General features: G+C 40.3%; 2 protein-coding genes across 2 annotated transcripts; both read left to right on the forward strand.

Moving 5' to 3' along the window:
- The first annotated feature begins 224 nt into the window (after positions 1–224).
- LOC131096731 (stromelysin-1-like) lies at positions 225–6,646 on the forward strand. Its single transcript, XM_058045289.1, has 10 exons — positions 225–329; positions 478–722; positions 1,175–1,323; positions 1,417–1,548; positions 2,402–2,563; positions 2,978–3,197; positions 4,329–4,462; positions 5,014–5,173; positions 6,014–6,117; positions 6,307–6,646. The coding sequence occupies exons 1-10, from the start codon at positions 225–227 to the stop codon at positions 6,405–6,407; spliced, it is 1,512 nt and encodes a 503-aa protein (XP_057901272.1). The 3' UTR covers positions 6,408–6,646.
- Positions 6,647–12,088: 5,442 nt separating this feature from the next.
- On the forward strand, positions 12,089–18,841 carry LOC131096792 (stromelysin-1-like). Its single transcript, XM_058045403.1, has 10 exons — positions 12,089–12,196; positions 12,935–13,176; positions 13,266–13,414; positions 13,735–13,860; positions 14,373–14,534; positions 14,668–14,824; positions 15,611–15,744; positions 16,230–16,389; positions 17,590–17,690; positions 18,741–18,841. The coding sequence occupies exons 1-10, from the start codon at positions 12,089–12,091 to the stop codon at positions 18,839–18,841; spliced, it is 1,440 nt and encodes a 479-aa protein (XP_057901386.1).
- Positions 18,842–19,381: the final 540 nt, after the last annotated feature.

A 19,381-nucleotide genomic window follows, 5' to 3' on the forward strand; every position in this document is an offset into this window, starting at 1 on the left:
GGTTTTGGGCAAGGTAAACTGTCATGTGTTTGCTTGCTTCTAAACCCAAATTTGTTTTCTGCGTTTCTGTGGAAAATCAGAGGATGTTATAGGCTGAGTCATGCCATTATTGACTTTAGCAAGCACAGCGCTGATATAAATAGTGAAACACTGGTGTGTCTTAGACAGAGGAAAAAGAGATTGAGAGGTCTTCTAGCAAGGGCTGGTAGGACAGGGAGACAAAGATGAAGACAAAGATCCTTCTTTTCCTTGAGTTATTATATTTTACGTGCTCCTCTGCTTTTCCAGTGGCTCCAGAAAAGGAAAAGGAAGATATGCAATTTGCCAAGGTAAGGACTATGGACAGAACTGATGAAATAATTTATTGAGAAAATGAACATAGCGGTCTATTAGCAATGTAGAGTATTTTATTACCAGATCTCTGCACTTGAAAAGAAGGTTTTATATTCTAAACTGTTGCTTTCTCTTCCCTATCAGAAGTATCTTGAAAACTTCTATGATTTTAAAGAAGAGAAACACTCTCTGTTTAAAGCAAAGGACCTCAACCACATGGCTGACAAAATACGAGAGATGCAGTCATTCTTTGGGCTAGAGGTGACTGGGGAGCTGAATCAGAAGACGCTGGACATGATGAAGCAGCCTAGATGTGGAATCCCAGACATCCGTTCATACAGTGCCTTCCCACGCAGCCCCACGTGGACCAAAGAAGATGTGACCTATCGGTAACATACACTAGAGCACATTTTTCTCCACACCTCTGGGAAGCTTTGTGAATGCTAGGCAGAAGTAATGTAAACAGGTTCTTTACTATTTATTTCTGTATTTCTCCATATAAAAGCTCCATTCAGGATGAAAGGGATAGGAATGTGGGAACTATTCAGGCTACCAAACAGCGATGCGAATACCAAAATAGGGTTTTACAGTAGTTAGCTAATAGCCTACTGAATACTATACTCAGTGGGTGGAAATAATACAGCTGAGCATAAATGTTAGGGCTTCTGAAATGCATAAAATAAAACTGTGAAATCTTTATCTGTTATGTAAGCAAATATTTTGGAAATAAACCACTTGAGACACGTAAATAGTTGTAGATTAAAATATTTGACCTTGATACCATGTGTCCCAGTCACATATGATCTGGTTGCTTTTAATTCCTTTTGTCTTTAATTCACAGGATTCTGAACTACACTCCAGACATGCTGCAAGCTGATGTAGACGAAGCAATTGCAAGAGCCTTCCAGCTCTGGAGCAGCGTCACCCCTCTGAGGTTCACCAGGGTCTATGGAGGTCAAGCAGATATAATGATTTCCTTTGCAGCTGGATGTAAGGAAGCTCTGTTGTCAGGGAATCATAGTACTTGTCACATTTTCTTAGCAAGATAATGAAAAGCGTCCCTTTTTTCCCCCTTATTTTTAGTTCACGGTGACTTCTATTCCTTTGATGGTCCAGGAGGAACTCTGGCTCATGCCTATGCCCCTGGCAGTGGGATAGGAGGAGATGCCCATTTTGATGAAGACGAAAACTGGACCAAATTTACGACCTATGGTGGTAGGCAAACTTAAATATTGTGTTGACTGTTATTTTATTAGAAAGTGTTGTCTTGAAGATGCTGTAAAGTCACATATCCCATGGCAGTAGTTCCAGTATTTACTGAGATGTAAAATGTCAGCAAAATTTAGTAAACTAGTTCTGCATATTTTGATCTGGGATGCAGTCACAACAGTCCCTTGAAGTTAATGCAGACTGCGGTTACAGCTCCAGTGGAGGAAATTAAGTTAGCATTGATTAGCAATGTTAGGTACTTGTGACTTCAAAAGATAGGGAATTTTCACCCTCAGATAATGTTTTAAGTAACAACATAACCTCTCACATTTGTTTGTTTGCTTCGGTTTGGGTTTTTTTCTGATTTAAAGTCATGCTCATCTTTAACTTCTAGAAAGGAAAAAACATCTTGAATTAATTGGTGAATAAAATTAAATATAGCAGGGAATTATTCTGGTTTCCAGCAATGTCCAGGGATTATGTTACACGTTACTGGTTTTGTGAGGTAGTTACCAAGCAAATTCCATGTCATTTACAATTCCCAAAATCTGATCAGGTGACTAAAACCTTCTCACCTGCTTTTCAATTGTTATTAATAGTAAAGAAACCTTGATTCTTTGTTGGAAATTTTCTGCAATATGGGCAAAAACTGTTCCCAGAGTGGTTTTCCAGTGAGAAATCAATGTCTATGATTCAAAACTCATTTCTTCTCCAGGAGGCCAGAGAGCTCTTACTTGGGCATAGTTAGATTTTCCCATTTTTCTAGGACTGTGAATGATATACCCTACATGAGAGAATAGTGCCTGTATCCTGCTGTCAAGAAAAAAATTTATTTTGTGTTTGTGTGGATCTTTTGCAGGATACAACTTATTTCTTGTTGCTGCTCATGAGCTGGGCCACTCACTAGGTCTCAGTCATTCCAACGTTTTCGGTGCTTTGATGTATCCTGTATATATGGCCACGGATACGAGGAACTACCAGCTTCATCAGGATGACATTGATGGCATTCAAGCCCTCTATGGTAAGCAAGAAGCATCATTTTCTGGTGAATGATGGATAACAATTTATAATTAATTTTACCCAGCAGATAAAATGTACTGAACTTCCCACTACAAAAAAAATACTGAGGTTTTATTTCTTGTTATTATTTTTGGGCAAATCTCTTGGGGTTTTTGTGGCTAACAGTCTACACTGCAAAATGGAATCTGTAGACTGTATTTATTCCAATTAGTCAAAAGGTCCAAGAGCCTTTCCCCAGTGATACCAGAGGAACAGCCCACATCTGTAGCATGAAACTCTCTTATCTTCCACAGAAGGGTGGTTTTGTATGTGCACAGCTGCATATACACTTGACTTCAAACGGTATTGCCTGAAATGCTGTGACATGAACTGCTCTGATCCACCTTCCAATTCCGCTCTTATTTATTTTCCAAAGGACCCCCCAAGGAATCTCCTGCACTTCCAACAGAAGCTTTTCCCCCACAAGAACCAACTGAAATGGTACCTGCAGAATCACCAACTCCAATGTCTCCCAGGGAAGAACCAACAGAAATGACACCATCCAAACCACCCCAAAGACCAGACGACTGTGACCCTCATCTGACTTTTGACGCTGTCACGACTCTCCGTGGGGAAACACTGTTCTTCAAGGATGGGTAAGTGCTTTTATTTCCAGCAGCATCTTTTTGTGAGACTCACAAAGGCAAAGCACGAAGTTCAGTTCAAGGAATTTATCCTCCCTTGGTTATGAAGGAAAATATTTTTTTTTCTGTAAGTGTTAAGACAGCTTTGAAAAATTTTGCTAGCCCACCTGTGCTGGGTGAGTAACATGGTTTAGTAATGAGTACAATGCTTTAATTCATCATACATCACTGTCCATGTCCATTAAAATTGTGCAAGGCTGAATAATTACAGTGTCACTCCTCAGCCTGCAGCTGCTTTACATGCAGCACTGTCTTCATCACACCATCCTGTGTGTGGGCCAGGGAGCCATGGAAAACGTCTCTGGTGATTTTTAGTGTCACTCTGACCTAGGATTCTGCACTAGACCAGTGTTGTCTGCAGAGAGTCTCTGCTGTTGCAGGATGGCCTTGTTTTGGGCACGCTCTGGCACTCTTTGTAGAGAGGTGCTGGCTGGGCACATCCACCCTGGTGAGAGCAAACAGCAGGGTCAGGCCTTCACCCCCTTCTTGGCTTAGTAGTTGTCTTCTGATTGAACAAGCTTCCTTTGATGATGTGGGTCTGATTTTCCTTCTAAAACATATGAAGTATTGTAGCTTAATAGTTTTCAAGGAGGAGGGGGAAAGAGCAATTCTTTCTTAACCTGGGTTTTACTGTGTTTCTCAAGAATTTTTATTTAACATTTGCAATCAAATTGAAATGAGCTGTGCTCACCTACATGGGTCATAATGAAGAGAAAGCTGCAATTGTCAGCACTGCCACAGATATCCTGAGGTGTCCTGGACAAACCATTATGGTGCAAATGCAGAAGTCCACCAGGCCACCAGCTGTAGGTGATCCTGGTTGAGCCAGGAGTTGGACAAGATGAGCTTCAGAGGTCCCTTCCAACCTCAACTATTCTGTGACCTCAGAGCCGCCTGTAGCAAAGGACACAGGTCTGTGAGGGAGCAGAGTGAAGGACTGCATCCCAAAAGGGGTGGTATCTCTGCCTCATAGGGAACACTGGTTCCAGCACCCAGACAGCAGGATTTCAAGTACATTTATGGGCCCTTGATCTCCTAATGAGATGACAGACAATGAAGCACTGCTGGTTTTGTTTCTAACAGCTTTGTCTGGCGCAAAAGTCCATATTTCTCAGAAATTGAGCATGACACCATCTTCTCCTTCTGGCCATCACTGATAGCTGGCTTTGATGCTGCATATGAGGTTGACAAGAAGGATCGAGTGCTATTTTTCAAAGGTACTTCTCTTACATTTTCATCATTTTTTAATGCATATGTGAAGTTATAGCAATACTACTAAATGTTATTTAATCATAATGGAAGGTATATTATGCTAATATTCATATTAACTCTAACACTAGTGCTACCACTAATAGAGGATATTCTTAATATTTAAACCCATTTAAATTTTGCAAATTATGTTACTGTCAGTAAGTAATGCTGCTTCACAGTGGTCCTACATAGATTTCCTTTGGTCAGTGACAGCAAAGACCATACCTGAGACAAAATTAATTCCTACATTACATTATCTAAATACATTTTTAAAGATGAAACACACTTAAAATATAGACTTTTAGTTATTGAGTATATAATACTCTTAATGACTATAAAAAATAGAAAATCCATCAGCTGTGAGATATTCAGACTTCTGTGCGTCCTAATTGGGTAATGTTCTCAGCTGGACATCTGTGCAGTTTTTGGCTTTTACTACACAGAAAGCTCTGGGGCTTTGGCAAAAAGAAGATCAGACTCCTCAAGAATCCTCACAATGTTTTCTGTTTTCCTGCAGATGGCCAGTACTGGGCTGTCAGTGGCTACAGAATAGAGCCAGGGTTCCCCAAGCCCATCCAGAACCTGGGCTTCCCCAGCAGCGTCGGGAAAATCGATGCAGCCGTTCACGACCAAAGTACCAAGAGAACCTATTTCTTTGTTGGCAACAAGTACTGGAGGTAAGGCTCCTCTCTCTTCTGTACAAGAGATAATCAAAACAGCTTTTTTAACCAAGTGATGTATTTGTACAGGAAGTTCATGTCCTCTTTTTGTCAGTCTTCTCAGCCACTAAAAGCTGAAACTCAATTACTCAAGTGTTTTCTTAAAACAGTCTGTTACACCTGAGTGTTCACTTACCCTTATCAGGCTGTGATTAAGGGGCAGATGAGTTTTGTTTGTTCATTAAGAAGTAGTGTGAGCTAGTATAAAAATACAATGTACTATAATTAGTATAAAAATATAAATCGAGTGGAATTTGTCATCATGTCAGGTATTCATTCAGTAATTACTAAGAAGCAGAAGTACTCTGTGAAGTTTATAAATGACAAACCAAGAAAGTTATAGGAGACTAAAATATATACTTCCTAAGAAATAATTCAGCTAAGCAGCAATCTTATCCTAATAATTAGTCTGTAATACTATCTTGAAAGAGTGTCATTACACCTGAAGTTTACATTTCTCTTATGGGGTCATTTCATAGATTGTGTGCTGTAAAATTAAAATAATTCTGTTTGATTAATTATTTAAGATTACTACTCAGTATAAGCCCCATTCAGCCTTATTGTCAGTCTCAGGGAGTGAAAGTAAATATTCTAATCTGATATTCTGAAAACAGACTTACCTAGGGTACTAAAGATGTAAATATTCACATAGCCAGGATTTATACAGCTCTATGAGGTCACAGATTGCAGGTACTGGATTTTCATCTGAGAGTAGGCATATTTTGTAAAAAATCCATCTGGTTTCAACTTTGAATGTCACATGCTAATTTTCTGTTTCCATACAATTTCTTTATTTAGTTTCAATGAAAATAATCAATCAATGGAAAGAGGTTATCCAAGAAAAATAGCTGCTGACTTCCAAGGGATCGGCCATCCAATTGATGCTGCCCTTCAGCAAAATGGTAAATAAATTAAAATGTAATATAAAAACCCCAAAGACCACCTGCCAAAGGCAAAAAAAGTATGTTTAAATACATATATTAAATTTTTGGTTTGATTTTTTAAGTCACCCAAGGAAATAGTGAACATGTAACAATAGGTATGCAAAATTGAACTATTAATTTTTCCATATTTTTTTCTTCCAATTCTAGGATACTTCTACTTTTTCCATGGATCGAACCAGTATGAGGTTGACATCAAGAGGAAGAAACTCATCCGTATAATGAAAAGCAACAGCTGGTTTAATTGCTAGAAATATTAAGTGATGATACAGGAGTATATTTGTACCAGAAAGAGCTTTTCATGTTTCTTGATTTTAAACAGTGTTATTAACCTGTTCCTGTGCATCTGAGTCTGAAATGATGGCCTTTGGCAATTCTAATTTAAAACCTTTGAAATGTAAAACCTAATGTACAGTTTAATTTATTTTGGTTCTCCATCTATTTATTAATCAAGTTGTTTTTGAGAAATAAAGTATTTTGCTTGAGTTCAGCAGTTCTTGTGCTCTGATTCAGTCCACTGGAGGCAAGGCATCTGCTGCAGCCACACACAAGCTGAGTGGTGCCAGGTTCCATCAGCATTTTCAGCAGGGCTCAGTGCCTGTGAGGGGAAAGTTAAAGAGAAGTGGAGGGGCAGTTCTGGCTGGCTATTAGAAATTACCCAGGTGACAAAGGAGGGAAACAAGCTGCTCAGGAACAATGTGGGGGAGGCATAAAAGGTAAGAGGAGATCCTACACAAGAGTGTTTGAAGAGAGAGACTGGAGTCTATGGCATGCCATGACTCCTGGCACAGGGACAGAGGTAGGTGGGAACATGGCAGTGGCTGAGAGGACCAGTGCCACTGAGGGTGGTTTTAATGGACAGAGTCATTGGTACAGCAGGACATGAGCAACCAGAGAGAAGGATAAGTGTCCAGTTTGGGGATGGAGGAAGCATGCAGGTAGGTTGGGAAGTGATGGAGATATGATCACAGGGTCGCAGGGAGTCAATGGATTAGCCCTCCTGAGCTGTAACCATGTGCCATGGAAATGGAGTCAGGGCTGGCAGTCCAACTCACAATGCTTGACAACAAACCAGAAACAAGAACCATTTTCCTGCTAGAGCACACAAGCCAAAATAATAAGAAAAAAACCTAAGGATTTTTATGTAACTACCACAGATGAATCCTCCAGAGGATGAGTGGTGAGACACACCTGCTTCCTCCTTGTTTGGGTCCTGCTCACAGGGCAATAGCTCAGTGATTTTAAACACCCCTTGGGCTTTAAGAGAGCTTGGCTGTGGTACATCCTCTCTTTGGAGGGATTTGATCCCACCTCTTACAACACTGATGCAATGGTGATTGTGCAAGGAAGTCAACTGGCTGTTAATCTTTTTCTAACAGAATTGGCAAAGGCAAAAAGAGAGGCTGGGAATGGCTGACAAGGACAGTATTCCAATTGCCACAGCTCAAACCTCATTAGGCAGAGGTAAAATTTGCTCCTGGTCTTCTGCACAGGGCAGCTGCCTCAGACATCTGATCAAAGACATACTACCACCTATCCCCTCATCCATGTGGGCCACAGGAAGCCATGTGTGTCCCAGTGCACCCACAGGCCCACAGTGCTCACAGACAACATCAAACAAAGGCGGCAGAGATGAAGCTAGGCTGGAGGGGCTTTTGAGCAACCTGGTCTAGTGGAAGGTGTCCCAGCCTCTCACAGGAGGGCTGGAACAAGATTTTCCTTGAAGTCCTTTCTCCCCCCAAAATTTTTCAATTTTATGATCTTGGAATATCTCATCTCTAGCATGCTCTCCTCATGCATGTTTTGTGCCATGCTAGATATGCTCTAAGTACCTCTAAAGCCAGGTTTAAAACTGACCTATGTTACAAATCAGAGCATGTCTTAAAAGTTGCTTTTAACAACTTTTAACAACAGTCCCTACAGTTGTGTCAAGTAGGGACACAAGAGCTCAGCATTGCCCCAAGGGCAGCAGATCACCATGGAGGAGTCATGGACTGAAAAGTGGCTGAGCTCACCTGGCAGCAGTCCAGGCAGGGCAGAGACACAGGAAAACTGGTGCTGCCCCAACATCTCCCAGTTCTTTCTCAACAGCTCTTTCCCTGTACGTAGCCTATCCTGAACAAACTTCACTCCAAGGACTTCAGATGCCTCCAGGCTTAGGCAGGGTGCTTGCGAGTATAGCATAACTAATGGGGTTAATTCCCTTTGTTTTTAAAAATGCCTACATACTTTGATATCGTAAATAGATGCTTTCTTGTATGTGAAGGCTACCTTCAGAAATCAGGCCTTTAGGCTCTGGTTGCTGTCTGAGACTTGAAAGTGGTTAGGGAGGAACCAAAAGAAACATTTCAGCAACTGCAAAGCAGATCACTGTTGGTGTTTATACTGACACATTAGATTAAAGTATTTCTCCTGCATAAGGTTAGTAATAAGTTTTTAGTTATGACATCCAGGAAACAGCAAAATTAAAATACTCCCTCCACCTTTGAGTATTAAGTACCTTTAACTCACAATATCTGAAAAATGAGTGATATTTACTTAGCTGTGAAGAAAAATGTAGCCTGGAGCAGAAACAGATGACAACATGCCATGGATTTCACGTAGACAGGGGACTAATGAGGTGTGTTAATCATGGAATTTCTGTCTGTATTTTTGCTTTGTTAATGTCTTAAAATTTGAAATGAAACAGCACTACTTTCAGTTTGGGAAAAGCAATGAAATTCCTGGTAAATGGAAGATGTAGCTCAGATGACGTTGGAGACATCAGAAGCAGGAGTGCTTGAGCTGTCTATACTCAGTGAACAAGGGAATATTTCTTGTAACCATGATTTTGTCATAGCTCATAAATTATTGCTGAAATTAGAGACCTCTTAGGTGCCAGCAGGGGAAATTTATCCACAAACGTAATTTCAAGTACTTGTCCTTCATGAATAGGAAATTTCCTTGAAACCCAAGGGCAGGCATGCAAATTAGACTCACGAAATATAACCTGTTACATCTAAAATTATTGATTGCAACAACAGTTGACCTAGACCAAACCACTTGCACATGAAATCTCAAAACTCCCTTAATGACTTCACTGACAGATCAAGGGTGACCCATGTGCAAGTTGATTGGAACTGGAACACTGAATGCTGCCGGGGAATCAGCATTGCCATGCTGGAGACCCACAGCTGTTATATAAAAGTCAGAAGTAGGTCACACTTTGTCAGCAATAAGATGTTTTTGAGGCTAGGTTTGTGCTGCCAGGTCTGAGGGTTTGCAGCACAGCCAGGAAGGAGGTGCCAGAGACACTGAGTTGAGCAAGGCTGGTGGCAGCACAGGCTGAAGTTGCAGTTTTACAGCTCAGAAGTTTCCCCTGCACAGACCTGCTCTCCCAGGGTTTGGCCAGGGGTCCTGCACTGCTACCAGAGTTCAGCCTGGCCAGGACACTGAGGGCACATAAGGCACCAGAGAGGAGCCATTTCAAGCTCTGAGTAATTAAGCCCTTGGCTTTGCACAGCAAGCCAACTTAGTTTCATCCTGTTGAGGCTCTGTGAGATGCTCTTTTCTCTATACCACATTATTCATTAGTTTTAAAATATATAAACTGTGACTTAGCAGTAACTTTTTTGTCAAGGCTATTAATAATAATAACAATAAACATATTGTGTTACCTGTTATATGTCTTGTGTTATATGTCTTATGGTGGGGCTATGGGAATGCATCCAAGGCAGAAGATTAAGTCCTGAAGAGGAAGGGCAATCCTAGGAGCTTACCCAGACAAATTTACAGGTTGTAAAAAGGACAGCACAGTAATTTTCACACTGACTTCTTTAAACTGAAACCAGAGGTTGGCATTACATAGCGTGCTACTTTTAGGTAAAGCCACCTCAAAGAAGTGACAAACAACAAAGAAGGTCTTTGTGATTACGGAATTTTTTTTATATAGAATATCCTAGGTGATTGATCTCTTGAGACAAATGGGGAATAGTATCCAAAAAAGTGAGACAGAGGTTGACAGAGTAGCAGAAGTATGTACTTGAGAAAGCTGGTAATAAGAAAACTATATAAATGTCATTAATACCATTAATGACCAAAGCATTCCTAGACAGTTTTGATGCCTTTTAGTAGCCCTCTGATTAGAGAGCAAGATGAGTGATGAAAATTTAATTCCTACACGCTGGAAAGTTACTTCTTCCTTCTAGCACATGGAGACAGTGAGGGAGGAGGAAAAAGAGCTGGAAGGCTGTAGGGAGCTGTAAGTTCCAGAAGCTATTTCTGCAGAGTGCTACTGTCAGTGTGTAAGCTGCACAGGAGAACTCTACACCAAGTTTTAGATTCATCTCACCCACCCTGGTACACCTCACGTAACTCTGTGAATGCAGTCATTACCAGAAGCTCCCTCAGGAGATTGCTTCACCTCAGCTGTTCCATTTCTGGGTCATTCCCTGAGCCTGTCCATCTCCTCCCAGGACTAGGGAGGGGTTCTCTCCCTAATGGAAATGCCTCAGGTAGATGTCAGCTCCTAGGGTAGGAATTCAGTCCTCAGTGACCAGATAACCCTTGTGGAGTCCCACCAGCCTTACCTTGCTGATTCAGCTGCCCAGACCCAGCAATCCCTCAAGTCCTGCCTTTGGATGGCCACAGGCACGCAGTGCTCTGGGGATCCTTCTAGTACCAACACAGTGTTCTTCAGCAGGAAATAATTTCACCAAATAACTCGAGTATACAATATATTTATAAACTCTCCTTTCACATATCTATCATGCTGGAAGCTCCGTGGAAGGGGGTTTATCTCTCTGCACATTCAAAGTCTCACCTGCTCCTCAGTGCTGCAGGCTTACCTGAAATCCTGTGTCAGCCCCACACAGAAGTCTCAGATATGTGAGCTGTCTTCAATGGCAGTGAACATCTCTCTTCAGGACTCCCATCCCCACTGGTTTGTCCTCGTTTGTGCATGGAGGGTGTGATTGGGCATGGAGGAAAAGTGGTCCCAGTCTAGAGTAGCCTGCTGTTGAGTCTCAGCAGTTCCTACACCAATGGCAGAAATGGAGAACAGAGGAACCTCTCTCTGACAAGGACAACCATCAAAGAGTTGTTGTTCTGTTGTTCTGTTGTCAGAAAACCTGAGTGATTTTTAAAACCTTATAGTAAGTATCAAAGAAGGAGAATGTGAAATAAAGTCTTTGGGCAATTCTCTGAGAACACTGGAAAAACTGCTGAACAAATGTAGCATGAAAACATCTTGGCTCAATTTTTATAATTTTTATATATGCTGGGAAAATATATATATGCTTTCATTTATTTGTGTTAATTTCACACTTTCCTGCAGAAAAAAAGATCATTTCATCCAAGTGTAAACTGTTTTTAAAAAACTGCATAAACAAAACATTGCTTCATCAAGCAAGGAGTTATACCACTGACAGGACTCTACCAAAGGGAAAGATGGTGGCACTATAACAGCCTCCAAAAATAAAAAAAAAGTATAAAATCCCCTGAAATAAAACCTAGAAGACTGATTTTCTGTTTTAGTTTACAGTCATGTAACATTCTGTGATCATTTATCCCTTCAGGCACTTTAACAACCCTTCTGAAATCGTTGTTATCTTTGAATAGGAAGCATTAAAGAGATATGTTCCAAGTTTTGGAGAGTAAGGCTACATTTTAACAATTAAAAGGTTAATAAATTAATTAAAAATAATTACAGGTCTATTATCTTCTCATTAATCATTATTTCCATGTTGCAAAACCCACACAAGGGTGGAACCGGATGAAAGACAGCACTGATCTGTTTTATGGTAAAACTCTTGTTTTGCATGTTCTGTTGCTAACTAGACATTGTGAGAATCAATGAGTCAGGAATTGGAAAGCTTTATAAAAAGAATACTATATAAAGGTGAAGCAGGTGTGTGGCAGACTAAAAAAAAGACTTCTATAGAGGCTACTGGAAATGACAGTGGGAAATCTCCCATTTCTCCTGTTATTCTGTGCAGCACTTTCTTCTGCTTTTCCTGCAAGTACAAGGCAGACAAAGGAAGAAGGCATGCAGCTCATCCAGGTGAGGAATGTAGAGCTCTGGGGAGATGTTTAGCTACTGTTGAGCAGCCACAGCAGTCTGTGCAACTAGTATAGTGCAGCCAAACAGCAAGCAGAATAAACAACTGATTGAATATTTATAAGAATAGGCATGTGATGAGAAAGGCTACTTTAGCACCATCTTATTTTACTTTTCTTTAGAGACTGATTAAATTTGATGATGCATTCACTCTGTGTTAATTTTACAAATAATTAAACTTCTGCATCAGTCTAGGGTTGGTTTGTAGCTTGGGTGGAAATGTGGTTATTTATTTGACTTGTGATATTATGAAACATAACTCCTCATGAAGTAAGTATAGTATATTTTTCTGAACTATTACTGTCTAAAATGTGGGGAAACAGGATACAACCACTGAAATTTTATGTTCAGTAATGCATTTCAAATTACTTCTAAAGGGCTCTAGGTAATCTTGGGGGGCAGGGTAAGTGGAGGCTACATTATCAGAAAATAATCTATTAAACAAATGCTAATTTTAAATGCATTTTAATAACTGAAAAATATTTATGGTGATAATACAATGGGAAAAGCCAGCATTAAGAGAAAAATATTCATGCAGGCTTTAACTATTATCCATGCTGTCATAGAACAGAAAGAAAAGTAGCAAAGGCTACTGACTGGTGTTTATTTTATATCTTATAAGCGTCAAAGCAAACATCATTGATTGTTCTAAGCTTTGGGTTTGGTTTTTTTTTTCATTAGAAGTATCTGGAAAATTACTATGGCTTTAAGAAAGATGGAGAACCTTTTGTTTGGAAAAGCAATAATGCAATGACCCAAAAACTAAAAGAAATGCAGGAATTCTTTGGGCTGGAGGTGACAGGGAAACTGGATTCTGGCACTATGGACTTGATACAGAAACGCCGCTGTGGATTCCCTGACGTAGCTGGGTTCTCCACCTTTGCAGGAGAGCCAAAATGGACAAAACATGTCCTGACATACAGGTAATCACAATGGAATTCTTCATGTCAAGGCAGTGTGAAGTACAGGGTGAGTGGCAGCAGCACAACTTGTTCTCTCCTGTGTTTTAAAGGATAGTAAACTACACACCAGACCTGCGTCCAGCAGATGTCAACGCAGCGATCAGGAAAGCGTTTCGTGTCTGGAGCAGTGTGACCCCGCTGAGATTCATCCAGAAAGACAGTGGTGATGCAGACATAATGGTCTCCTTTGCAGCCAGAGGTAAACCTCTATGTAACCATTATGAGTTTTTGCCGAGTCACTGCCTATGTGGAGCAGTTGACTTGCAATGATTTCTCCCGTGCACAGCACGTGAGGAGATCAATGTCCAGTTGAACAAGCAGACAGGAAAATACAGTTCTTGCTCAAGGTGCTATGGTTACAGGTCTTGACAGACTTTGGGGGAGGGCATAGAGGCAGATGAAGAGAAAGGGAAAGAAAATGTAGGGACCTGCCAGTAGTTCAGTGGATCTATACCTGCTGTGTGCTGCTCAGTGTGTGCATGAATCCCCAGTCATCTGTGTTTGGGATTTGCTCCTCAGATCACAATGACTTCATCCCCTTTGATGGCCCAGGAGGCTCCCTGGCCCATGCCTATGCACCTGGCAAGGACTTCGGTGGAGATGCTCACTTCGATGAGGATGAAACGTGGACCAAAAGCACACAGGGTAGGTAATTAAGTTCTCCAAGACCTTCCTGAAGCAAGTTGCACATGGAATCAAGGCTGCAGTGTCTGTCTCCTCTCTTCCTTATGTATTTAAATTGCCACTGATTTGAAGGAGCATATGGTTTGCATAGTTCTAAAAAGCCTCTGAGTCTCTGCTTTAAGTTAAGGCCCCAGTTCAGCTTCTGCCATGCACAGGGGGAGCTTTATTTGTAAGGTGGCCCCACTTCTTCCCATTCCTCAAACCTCTTCCTGCAGTTACCTCCCTTGCACTGGCCCAGGGTCCTTCTTCTACACTGAATTCTGCAGGATCTACAGGCTATTTCCTTGTACTCCCCTATAATGATTCCCTTATTTTTACCTCTGACCATAATTTCATCTCCAACCAAATTTCCCACAAGAATTTCATTTGATTGGACAAGCAGTTCTGAAAGCTTCTGACCTACCTTATGCTCTTCACGTTATTCAGGACAAAGACACAGCTCTCCTCTCATGTGTTTTGTTTGATGTTTTCAGGCACAAACCTGTTTTATGTTGCTGCCCATGAGTTTGGCCATTCACTGGGACTTTCCCATTCCAAAGACCCCAATGCTCTGATGTATCCAGTTTACAGGAAATTTGACCCTTCAGTACTCCTTCTTCATCAGGATGATATTACTGGCATACAGTACCTCTATGGTAATTCAGAATTTTCCATCAACTACTGCTTGTAATTTCAAAGACTTCAGATACTTTTCAGTGACAGTTTTGTGTAGTGGATATATCTCAATGAGTTCATACTATAATTTCTTCCATAAACTGCTTCTTTTAGGACCATCTCCCAATACAAACAATGATCAAACAGAATCTACTGAGATAAAAGACCCAACTGAGTCAAAAGATCCTGCACTGCCAAACAGCTGCAGCTCCAATTTGACATTTGATGCTGTCACCACTTTCCGTGGAGAAATAATGTTCTTTAAAGACAAGTAAGTCAACTTCTGAAAGTAAAATACCTGAGTGTCACTTTTTAAATTATGCCCCACAGCACAGAAAAGTAACTTTAATTAGCATATCAACCATTTTAGACAGGAAGACAAGGAATCAGGAAAAGAGATGGAAAACAAAAAACAAAGAGGGTAGCAGAGAAATGAAGAGAGATAAGTATAAGGAGGAGGATTCCCTTTGGAACAGGGGGTGCTTTGAATAGGGTGGGGGAAAACCTCCTCTGCAAACACGTGCTGTTTTCACTTCAGGTTGTAAGCAAGTCCCAAGTGTTCAGCATCTGGAGAGTTCAGCTTTGGAAAAACACATCACCAGCTCTGAGACACCTCACAGCCTCTTTGCTCTCCTTGCTTTGAGGGAGCTGAGGGCTCACCAGCCCTGACAAAATACCTGCTTGAAGAGCCTCTGTAGTGAGGATTTAGTATACTAATAAAAGGAAAGGAAAACTGGGCTTTTGTTACCAAAGTCTTACTGGGCATCAGCCTTGTGAAACAGGTCTCTCTAAGCTCCACTTCTGCATAAAAGGGAAATAAATGTTTTGACAAAACAGTTCATCTGACCTATTTTAGATGTCTGCATCAAGAAGAGAGCGATCCTTCTATGGAAATAACTGTCTTTACATTAAGTTACAGGGACTGTAGTGTGACTAACTCGGATACACAGCTGGGTTTAATCAGATAAATACTGCCCTGGTTGCCATGATGTTGTTTCATGCATCAGTGAGTGTGAACATCCAATTTTATTTAAAACCTGCTCTATACTTGCACAAGGCATATTTGGCGCAAACATCCAGCAGTCAGAACAGCTGATTTTGAGTTGATATCTTCACTCTGGCCACGGCTGCCACCTGGTGTTGATGCTGCATATGAAATTCCTGAAAAAGATGAAATGGTCATTTTTAAAGGTAAAATGTTGTCTTTTTATTTTCCCATGTTGTCTTCCCAAGTAGCCTAGAGAGTTTGCATTTGGCTTCAAAACCACTTAAATTCTTTCCGCAGGATTTTCCAATCTTAAATTTAGTCCAATAAATTGGTGTGTTTCAATCACAGAAATAAGAAAGTTTTTGTCCAAGTTAATGAACATCTGTCTTATTTTTTATTATCTACATTGAAAATTTCCCCTGCCAAAATAATTTTCATTACTTTTCTTCTGGGAAATTTTCTATTGAATTTAAGAATGATACTAGTATTAATATGAAGAAAGAAACTGAAATTTCTTTAAGTTTTTAAAAAAAAGTAATGTGGAGAACTGTTGCAATTTTTTTTTACTCTATTTTCAGTTGTTTTCAAGTTCAACAATTATTTTCAAGTAACTATCAGCTTTCATTAGAAAGATTGTGTCATTCTCAGGAGATTCTCACAACATGTTGTTATCAACTTTTGTTAATAGGGAAAGAATTCTGGGTTGTGAGAGGAGATACCATACTTCCTGGATACCCTCAAAAACTCTACACCCTGGGCTTTTCAAAGGATGTTTCCAAAATTGATGCTGCTTTTCATAATGGAATTGAGGGGAAAACATATTACTTCATAGCAGACAAATTTTGGAGGTAATATTTCCTGTGGTACTTTTCTAAATAGGAGCAACCATAATCACATGATCAATATCCTGTCATGATTTAGGATGCATTAATCAGACACTTTTGGTGATCTCTTTCAGCATCACAACTTGTGGAAAAATATTTGAAAGGAGGTGGAACAGTGTGTTTAGTTTTCCTTTTAGTTCATTTAACAGTTTATTTGTTTGTTTGTTTGTTTTCATTTAGCTGTCTTGGTCATTATATAGCTCCACAAGTCATCTCATGAAATCAGGCAGAAGTTGACTATTCACAAAGCAAATATGTTTCTGTGGAGTAAGAAGAAGAATGTCACCCACTTTCCAGTTACTAACAGATAGTTTCATAGAGTTGCTGATGAATGCCATGTACTGCAAAGAGTTATGTGCTGTGCATGGTAATTATTTTTTTCTTTTCAATCCCATCCTGCTGCTCAAGTTTGTCTTACAGGACATAGATTTCTAACAGCCAAAGGAGGTGCTCCTGTAATGGAAGCAGTAAATAACTCAAATTATTTTAGATGAACAACAAAGCTTCTCTTACCTTCCACCACAATGTCGAAACAATTGTATATACAAATATCACTCTAGAGAATTATTCAGCCACATGTCTGTACTTTAAGCAGAAGATCAGATGTCCACATTTTAGGTCAAACTCTCATAACTTTAAGAGTTTCATCGTTAAATCTCCTGTTAAGCAAATTACAGAAGGGAAAAGTTTTCACAAGCCATTTTATTCCAGCACTGATAGATAAACTTCACCAAAAATGTAATAGCTTGCTGTAAGTAACTTAAGTAAATTGACTTAAAATACCTTATAATTTCAGAAAAAGCACAGATTTTTCCTGGTAAACTTTTCCTACGGAAATATAATGTGAAAAAAATCTTTTTGTAATCTATTATCTATTGCTCCTTTAGGCATGGGCTCTTAGAAAAATAAAAAACAGATTCATGGTGATGGTTCCAATATTAGGTATTCTTAGGTGGAGTAAAGAGAACCAATACATCCGTTGCAAATAATAAAGTAATAATTAGTTTATGGCAATTGTGTCTCTTTCTACACTAGCAAATGACACTGAAAATCTTCAATGAACTTGGTTATCTGTTGATACATAGAAGATAATGAGCTGAGAGGAATTAATCATGAGTTGTTTGCAGGTTTTGCTGACTCCTGTTTGTTTATCATTTTTTTCAGTTATGATGAAAGAAGTCAGTCTATGGATAGGAAGCCATTACTGATAAGAGATGCCTTTCCAGGAATTAATGGGAAGATTGATGCTGTTTTTCGACATGAAAGTGAGTAACTATTCTTGCTAAAATCTGTAAGAAATGCTCAACGTGATAGGGCTGAGAGTGCTTGGGCAGAGACAGGTACATCTACGTGCTGCTCAGAACCCACAGGATGACCAACAAGACCCTGAAGCAGTCACAAAACACTCCTATGTTTCACTTTACCCCCTTCAAAAATGGAGATGGTAGACCTTTGGTGGCAGCTGCACATCTGAAAGGGCCAGCTCTATGGGACAGATATACCTGTATTCATGCTGATGTGCACATCATGCCATGAGATCAACACTCCACACAGTGACATCCCAACACCATAAGGTGTGCCTCTCACAGCCTGTCCCTCTGACATAAAACAGTCAGAGCCAGCTTCTCCTGCAGGAGGGTGAGCACTGCTTAGACATGGAAATGCTGGACTAGACTTGAGGATATATTCACACTGCCACATGTCACAGCTTCCCAGTTGCCTCCTTGCTCCTCATCTGCTGCTCATCCAAACTATGCAAGTTCATTGTTTCATAGCAAATCTTACTTCCTCACCCTCGATGAGTCTCACACGTGGTGCTGAGACACCCAAGAGGGCAGTATGGATGTGACTAGCCCAGGCTGGACCTCTCTTTCCCTGCATAGCACCCATCAAGCAAGCACCTGTTCACACCTTGCTGTGCTCTGTGCCACACTCTGGTCTGTGCAATGCCTACCCACAGGTGGCTAGAAGTGCACCCTGCTGAGGGGCTCAGCACAGCTGGAGTGTAAGAGCAGATATTTCAAACTAAAGAAAGGCACAGGAAACATCCTTTGCAGAGTGACCTTGTGGGGTTCATCAAGTCATCAAGTACACAATGCAGCACATTCATGGCTGGTTTACTGTGGAGTGTGTCCCCATGCTGCTGGGTCATGTGTTGCAGAAGTTACACCTGGGAGGAGATGCTGTTGGCAGAATAATTGTATCCAAAGGTTGCTTTGAGCTCTTTGAGGATGTTGTTAAAGTGTACTAACCTTTATATCTGCAATCTCATAATTCATTTGGGTTTGGGTTTTTATTGTTTCTTTTTTTTCTAGACTTCCTTTATTTCTTCAGTGGAAGAAAGCAATTTGAGTTTGACCTTAATAAGAAGAGAGTTACACGCCTCCTGAAGACAAACTTTTGGTTTCCATGCTAATAAAATGAAATATGTAATGGTGTTGGAAAGAATGTACCATTCTTGTGCTAGAAAAGCTTTTTCTTTTATAAACATGTAGAATGTAAAAGTACTTCAGCACCAGTCAGCAGATATCAGTTCCTGCATAACCTGTGTTTCTTTAAATAACAGAACAGTATTTAACATATCGATGTGTACATATGTATGTAGTTAACATCAGGCTGGCTAGCTTATCAAACAACAATGCAGTTTCTACTTTTGATACAAAATTGTGATTGATTTTATTATTTCTGCCATCTTCTTTTCACTCTTCTTGCCATACATCACCCTACACAGAGCCCTCCCATGGAGCCAGGAGTCCATGAGGAAGAGTATTTCTCTTCCTAAAGCTAGGATTGCTCTCAACCTGTTTTAGATATTTCAGAGCTAAGCAAGAAGACTTGGCTAGTGCTGGTAGTTACAGTGAGACATACATGGGTTCCCAAGGGCAATCCCTCCCAGCCAGAGGGGTGTTGGGAGGTGGAAGTTCTTTTTTACAGTGACTGGAGAGGCAGTTTATGT

Source organism: Melospiza georgiana, chromosome 2 (assembly GCF_028018845.1).
Source record: "Melospiza georgiana isolate bMelGeo1 chromosome 2, bMelGeo1.pri, whole genome shotgun sequence".
NCBI classification, from domain to species: Eukaryota; Metazoa; Chordata; class Aves; order Passeriformes; family Passerellidae; genus Melospiza; species Melospiza georgiana.

Bases quoted from the DNA above. Each gene is read 5' to 3' on its own strand.
- LOC131096792 (XM_058045403.1), top strand. From the start codon at position 12,089: ATGACAGTGGGAAATCTCCCATTTCTCCTGTTATTCTGTGCAGCACTT. The intron at 12,197-12,934 runs GTGAGGAATGTA...TTTTTTCATTAG, and splicing joins AAGGCATGCAGCTCATCCAG to AAGTATCTGGAAAATTACTA. The intron at 16,390-17,589 runs GTAATATTTCCT...CATTTTTTTCAG, and splicing joins ATAGCAGACAAATTTTGGAG to TTATGATGAAAGAAGTCAGT.
- LOC131096731 (XM_058045289.1), top strand. From the start codon at position 225: ATGAAGACAAAGATCCTTCTTTTCCTTGAGTTATTATATTTTACGTGC. The intron at 4,463-5,013 runs GTACTTCTCTTA...GTTTTCCTGCAG, and splicing joins TCGAGTGCTATTTTTCAAAG to ATGGCCAGTACTGGGCTGTC. The intron at 5,174-6,013 runs GTAAGGCTCCTC...TTCTTTATTTAG, and splicing joins GTTGGCAACAAGTACTGGAG to TTTCAATGAAAATAATCAAT.